This window comes from Petromyzon marinus, chromosome 59 (genome assembly GCF_048934315.1).
Source record: "Petromyzon marinus isolate PM22_M1 ecotype Great Lakes invasive population chromosome 59, UKy_Petmar_22M1.pri1.0, whole genome shotgun sequence".
Taxonomy (NCBI): domain Eukaryota; kingdom Metazoa; phylum Chordata; class Hyperoartia; order Petromyzontiformes; family Petromyzontidae; genus Petromyzon; species Petromyzon marinus.
In genome coordinates this window covers 6,613,421-6,620,886 of record NC_133725.1, presented here as the reverse complement: position 1 = coordinate 6,620,886, position 7,466 = coordinate 6,613,421, and the positions used below count along the sequence as shown (strand labels likewise).

General features: G+C 48.8%; 1 protein-coding gene across 1 annotated transcript; it reads right to left on the bottom strand.

The window, feature by feature from the left end:
* Nucleotides 1–1,424: 1,424 nt before the first annotated feature.
* On the bottom strand, nucleotides 1,425–5,987 carry LOC116955399 (calhepatin-like). Its single transcript, XM_032976462.2, has 4 exons — nucleotides 5,841–5,987; nucleotides 5,008–5,049; nucleotides 3,316–3,451; nucleotides 1,425–2,168 (listed from the first exon to the last, which is right to left on the bottom strand). Exons 1-4 carry the CDS (start codon nucleotides 5,946–5,948, stop codon nucleotides 2,140–2,142), a joined length of 315 nt encoding a protein of 104 aa, XP_032832353.1. The 5' UTR covers nucleotides 5,949–5,987; the 3' UTR covers nucleotides 1,425–2,139.
* Nucleotides 5,988–7,466: the final 1,479 nt, after the last annotated feature.

The following is a 7,466-nucleotide window of genomic DNA, read 5'->3' as shown; positions in this document are numbered from 1 at the left end:
CAGTCATCTCAGTCAATCCGTAATAGCACCTGCAGGGTCTGTCCCGCGACCTCCTGCCAGCAGCGAGCCTTTCGACACTTCGCGTGGCCTCAAGGTGCACCTAGCCTGGTACCAAGCGCCGTTGGTGACGTCTCCGCCACTTATTTGCGAAGGTCGGTTCCTGTTGTAGTCGTATGCGCCGGTGTGAGGTCGTGTGTCCTGTTGGCGAGTTGTCAAATGTTTTCCGTAGAGCCAGACTACAACTCTCTCTCTCACTCTCTCTGCTCGTGAACCCGAGCTAGAAGTCATCTGACGCTCCGCATTGCCTCTGTGCTGTTCGCCCTTCGGCGCTGTTCTCTGGTCTAACACTGGTGGTGAGACTAGGCCACGAAGGAGGCTGTCTCTCTCGTGTAGGCCATCCGGTTTCAAAGACAATGCGTCATATACTACCAGAGCCGTGGGGTTGTTTGCAAGTTCACCACAAATACTGTGTGTGGTTAATGCAGTAAGATGATTCCTGGCAAAAGGGGCTGTCCATAAATGATGTCACGCGATTTTGGACGATTTCCCCCCGCCCTCCCCTCGTCACACGGCGTCACAAAAAGTCAGCCCCCCCTTAAATATGACGTCACAAAGCTCTGAGGCCCCCATCCCCCCAAAAAACACATGCTTCAAATCGCTTTAAACTATTGTAATTGTAGTGCGTATGTAATGTGGCGCTGCACTCTTGATGTTGTAGGACAAAACATTTATGAAAAAGTATATTTAATGAAGTAGAACGTGTTGTTTATATTTATTTAACGTTGCGCATTTTGATGTGACGTCACATTTCTCAACCCCCCCCCACCCCCTCATCACACATCGTCACAAATGTCTGACCCCCCCCCCCGCCCTAGGTGCGTGACGTCATTTATGGACGGTCCCAAAGGGATCTTGTTTTGGTGTTTGAACATCTTAACACCTGTATGGTGGCATTGTCTCTGTGCTGTTCACCTTTTGGCGTCCTCTGGTCTCACACTTTTTGAGACTAGGCTCTAAAGAAAGCTGTCTCTGGTGTGGACCAATCAGTTTCAAAGACAATGCACCATCGTATACCACCAGAGCGTGGTTTTATTTGCATGTTCACCACAAACATGTGTGCGGTGAATGCAAACTTGATTCCTAGCAAGAGGAATTTTTTGTTTGGTGTTTGAACACCTTAACACAACTGTTTTATTGCCAGAAAGGGCAGAACCTCTTCTTATATTCTTATACATACATTAAGTATACAATTATGCCCATCTTGATACCTGGGAGATGTCGTTTGTTTTTGCTACGGAGATCCGCATATCAATGTTTCCGCTCACCTTGAGATATCTGTCACGCATTACGGCTCCATCTCTCTGAGCAATCACCGTCTGCGAGCCGTTCAATGCAGACAAAAGAAACAGATTTCCACGCGATCCTCGCGGGCTTTCTCTCGCTTTATTCCACAAGTGGTGACACCAAAAGGCGAGGAGTATTCGGACACGCGCACAGCCAACCTCGAAACGACCTCAACCGCTTTATTTGTTATTGCAACAGTGCCGTAGCAGCACAGGATGTAGATTGTTGTTGTTGTTTTTATTTTTCCACTCCTGGGACACCACACAAGGCCGCTCAGATGTTCAAATTTGAGTGACCTTTAACCCGGCGAGGGCGCCGTGTTGATCTCCCGGTAGGGATTATTTGCGGGGACGTGTAAAGCTTCACGTTGTTTGTTTGTTGCGTACGATTTCAGTTAAACTCGGGATTAAAAATAGTGGCCATGACGCACGGTGCTGAGCACTGCGCAGCTGGAAACACACCAGATATATGTTGTTCACTTAATCCCACATTTAAATGTAAGGTACACATTTGTGCGGCTTCCTTGAATCAAACAATTTAATTATTTGCTATTATCATTATTCGTAATTTGTGCCATCAACCTAATCAATCAACAATCGTTTAAGAGTGGAGAATCACAAATCGATTGTTTTGTTGTTGTTGTTGAAAATAAAAAATCAACGGCGTGTCCGGATGACGATCGCCATCGTTGATTGGCCGAAGTGAGAAGTTGAGAAACGAAAACTCCGAATTGTCCCTTGGGCTCGTGGTCGGTGGTGGCGGTGGTGGCGGCGGTGGTGTCGGTGATGGCGTCGATCACTTTTTCTTGAAGGCACCGATGAATTCTGCGTCGAGAAGGAGGATGAGCGACAGTGATCATCGGTGAGACGGATTTCGTTTTGTTAAATCTTATTCTGTAATGTATATGTTCATGTTGAGAGACATGCGCCTATTGCCCAGGGCTGGCGCTTAACGTAGTTTAGAAAAGGTCAGCCGAGACACGAGAATTATTTAGATGACACGCGGACGGACTGCAAGAGTTGAAGAATGGGTGGCCGCGTAGCGATCACGAATGGGTTGGGGGGAGGGATGGGAAGAGGTGGAGGGGCGAGGGGAGGGGGACAGACAGAGGATGGGCGATGGAGAAGAGGTGGCGAGGAGTGGAAGGAGGTTAAGGAGGGGGCGCGGTGTGTAAACATCGTTACTGGGGAGACAAAGGCGGCCCGGACGCGATGCTGGCCACACCCCCTCGTGTACCGTGCCGGCCTTCGCAGGTGCTACTCGCTTAACAGCACTTCCCCCAACAGTCTGGTTAAGGCTACACGGGGTGAGAGTGGATCTTTGCGTGTGTACACGCGGACAACACAATTGGCAATGAGACAAATATAATAACATCGTTTCATTTAAAACAAAGGCCGACAGCTCTCGGCTTCCTTGTAACTCGATATAGGCCTACTGTGCGTGAGCACGCGTGTTTGTTTGATAGCTTGAGCATCAGAATATTGCGTCTCTACTGGAGGAAACCGATGAGCTATCAAGATGTATTTATTTGGTTCTCTCTATCGGATGTCCATCAAAACTTGGATCCCTCCTGGGAGTGGGGCCGTGATGATTGGGGCAACGTGTAATAATATTATTCTCTTCTTATACCTCTCTCGTTATTTGTGTATTCATCTATTTTTTTGCGTGGTTTGTGTTTATTTGCTAAGTGGTGGGGTTTTTTCCTGGTTTGTTTGTGTGTGTGTGTGTCATCCGTGGCTTGGCTCTCCAACACACCGGTGTGCTGAACTAGTGACGAATTGACCACGTTCTGTTTACGTCACAACCCTTACTAGTTGGCTGTGTCGGGTGGTGGCGGGTTTAACGACACATTTATATAATTACGTTATCTAACCACCCCCCCCCCCCAAAAAAAAAACCTCTATTATGGATCATCATTATTCATTGTTACAGCAGGCCGAGGAGAAGTTCTGGTGTGCGTGGCCTGCTCACCGTTGATGTCTATCTGTCCGTCGCCGGACTTGTCGATGGACGCCACGATCTTCTTCACCTGGTCCAGGGGAATCTCATGGCCGATGCTCTTCAGGGCCTCCTGAAGCTCCACCGCGGACAGCTTGCCCGACTGATCCTGCGCACGGACACGCGCGGCCGGATCGCCCGTTCAGCACGAAGACCGCACCCACACCCACCACCACCACCACCCCGTATAGCCTCCCGGGGCAAGTGCTGCTCGCGAGTAGCGGCACCTACGAAGGCCGGCCACGGCACCGCGCTGGGGGCTACTCATTTGAGGCTGAGTCGACCTAGGGGATGCCCAGAACCGGTTCAGACAATCGTCGCTGGCGGTGGTTGATGGCCCTTGGGCGGGAATCGAACTGGGGTTCGTAGCGCAGCGCGCTCGCCACTGCTATTCTATCATGAACACTGACCGCCAGTGCCGGATTATCCTCGTAGCACAAGCAGCTACATAAGTAGTAGCTACTACACGTGTAGTAGTGTAGCAGCTACATAAGTAGTAGCTACTACACGTGTAGTAGTGTAGCAGCTACATAAGTAGTAGCTACTACACGTGTAGTAGTGTAGTAGCTACTACACGTGTAGTAGTGTAGCAGCTACATAAGTAGTAGCTACTACACGTGTAGTAGTGTAGTAGCTACTACACCTGTAGTAGTGTAGTAGCTACTACACGTGTAGTAGTGTAGTAGCTACTACACGTGTAGTAGTGTAGCAGCTACATAAGTAGTAGCTACTACACGTGTAGTAGTGTAGTAGCTACTACACGTGTAGTAGTGTAGCAGCTACATAAGTAGTAGCTACTACACGTGTAGTAGTGTAGTAGCTACTACACGTGTAGTAGTGTAGCAGCTACATAAGTAGTAGCTACTACACGTGTAGTAGTGTAGTAGCTACTACACGTGTAGTAGTGTAGCAGCTACATAAGTAGTAGCTACTACACGTGTAGTAGTGTAGCAGCTACATAAGTAGTAGCTACGGGCCCCGCACTTTCGAGGGCCCCCGCGCTAAATGCTTTCGAGGTATCAATTCCGTTCCGGTGATTCTGCACTTGCTCTATTACTATAGTACTATACCGCCTTCAAATTTTATGAACGACTGGGTGTTTAAGGTTAGCGATTTGTCGCATTATCTGGCTGTATAGCAAATGAAAAAATACAATTAACTTTACTATGCAAGTAGAAAAAAAATGTGTCTTTTAATATTAAGGTGTTTTTATTTATTCATGGCCCCCTTTAAAAAAAAAAACATGTGCTACAGGTCCCGCACTAGCTTCATCCGGCACTGCCGCTCCCCTATCACGAACACTGCCCGCAGGCGTTCCACAGAGATTCACGCAGCCTCACAGCAGCTACAGGCCACGCAACTCCACGACTCCGCGTGGCATTCAGTGAAACGGAAGGTCGCAGCTCACAGTCGCCGCCACACGTGGGGGGTGGTGGTGGTGGTGTGGGGTGGTGGTGGTGGTGCAGGGGGGTGGTGGTGGTGCAGGGGGGTGGTGGTGGTGCAGGGGGGTGGTGGTGGTGCAGGGGGAGGTGGTGGTGGTGGTGGTGGTGGTGCAGGGGGGTGGTGGTGCAGGGGGTGGTGGTGGTCGTGCAGGGGGGTGGTGATGATGGTGCAGCGGGTGGTGGTGCACGGGATGGTGGTGACAGTGACCGAAAGCGTTGTTACCTTGTCGATAGCCTTGAAGGCTTTGCGGAGGTCAGCTTCTTCCTAGAGGCAACAAGACAGCACCGTTATATCCACCAACATCACCAACATCACCAACATCACCAACATCATCAACAACATCACCAACATCATCATCATCATCAAACATCATTGTCCCTCTCCATCGCTACCGTGTTCTCTCACCCCCTCCCCCGCTCTCCCTCTCGTTTATCGTGATCATTGTAATCCACTTGATCACCACCGTGGTGGCGAACTTTGACATCGTTCCGTTACTGCCCATCGTCGGTATCATCGCACGGTGGGAAAGAAGTTCAAGGCACGAACGTGCATCGCGTACACCAGGGCATCGTGCGCACAACGCTGGGAAATGTTGGTTCATGTGATGACGGTGAGTGGTCGTACACAGGAGTAGTACACAGGAGTAGGAGTACACAGTGGTAAGCAGTAGCAGTACACGGTAGTATTACACAGCAGAAGTAGTACACAGTACTAGTACACAGCAGAAGTGGTACACAGTACTAGTACACAGTGGTAATACACAGTGGTTGTACACAGTGGTTGATCACAGTGGTAGTACACAGTCTTACTGTGCAACGACAATCAATCTCTATGAATGCTTTCCCCCGTCCGGAGTAAAAACATCGGTGAGGATTGTTAACAAAGTAACGTCGGTATTAAGTAAAAAATAAAAAAAAATCACAGACGATTTTATTTGACTTCTACCCACGTGATGACTTTACCGAAATAACCAACGAGTATGGATTCCTTTCAGTCACGAAACCTTGAAATCGAGATCGATTGTGAACAGCGCTCGCGACGCCCGCCTGGCTTACCATGGTGCAGGTGTGGTTGGGACGCTTTACGATGGTGCACAGAGATGACTGATGGTCACTTGCAGATGGAGATCCAGGGAAGAGCTCGAGGTTAAATAGGAGTCGCATTGGGTGTGGCGAGGGCGTGTGTGTGTGTACACGTGTGTGTGTGTGTGTACACGTGTACACACACACACACACCTGTGTGTGTGGGGGGGGGGAGCGGTGGTCTAGTGGTTAGCGCCACGCTGCGCTATGAACCCGGATACCCCGGGTTCGATTCCCGCTCACGGCCACTACCATGTGACGATTATCTGAACCGGTCATGGGCCTCCCCTAGGTCGACTCGGCCTCAAATGAGTACGTGGTGCGGTGCGTGAAAACATCGCCACTGGGGAGACAAAGGCGGTCGGGCGTGGTGCTGGCCACCCACCCCCTCGTGTACCGTTCAGGCCTTCATAGGTGCTCGCTAACAGCACTTGCCACTACAGTCTGTGAAGGCTATACGGGGGATCTTTGTCGTTGTCTTTTGTATACACGTGTGCATGTACACGTGTGTGTAAACACGTGTGTGTATAAACACGTGTGTGTATACACGTGTGTGTGTAAACACGTGTGTGTAAACACGTGTGTGTGTAAACACGTGTGTGTATAAACACGTGTGTGTGTGTAGACACGTGTGTGTAAACACGTGTGTATACACGTGTGTGTGTAAACACGTGTGTGTATACACGTATTTGTTTGTGTGCACGTGTCGCCGCTCTTCATCCTTTCACAGGAAATACTTGTGCAAACTTAATTCTACTTTTCTTATTTCTGGGTGGTATTGAGCTTCATCCTGGCCCAAATGTAAAGAACTCGTCTAATTCTGTCGATTTTTCTGGCAGAAAAGGTGTTGGTGTTCTACATGTCAACATCAGAGGGCTTGTGATTAAATTAAGTCAACTAAAACTAGAAGTGGCAAATCTTGACCCGGACATTTTTCGCCTAACAGAAACATTTCTCACTCCTGCCGTCAATGACTTGCAGATCACGATTGACAACTACAACTTTTTCGGCTTGACCAAGGATCTAAAAAAGGTGGAATTGCCATCTATAATACTATTGCATGTTCACCAGCTCACTCCTTGTTTAAAAAATGTTGCTTTGAAGGTTTGGCTCTCAGAATAACTCTCCCAAATAATCAACAGATATTGGTAGTGTGCTGCTATAGACCGCCTAGTGGGAAGGATGTTGAAGCTGAATCTGCACTGAGAGAGCTTTTTGGGGGCCTCCCTAAAGGTGAAATAGTTTTAGTGGGTGATCTAAATTGGAATTGGCTAAACCCGCCGGCCGTGGCCACAAATTTTACAGATGAATTTAACCTGTTTCAATTAATAAATGTCCCCACAAGACCCAACCTAAAAATCCGGGACAGTCATCTCTGCTTGACGTCCTATTGACAAATGCCCCTCACAATTTCGCACTGACTGGTGTTCTGGGTAATAACCTTAGTGATCACTCCTTCATTTTTGGGGTGAGATCATCAGCCAGCCCAAAGCCCCCCCTAAAATTGTTGAGAAGCACTCTATGAGACACTTCAGCACTCAGGCATTTACTAATGATGTGCTTCACTCGGGTATTGACAAGGTCTGTGATATCCCCAAC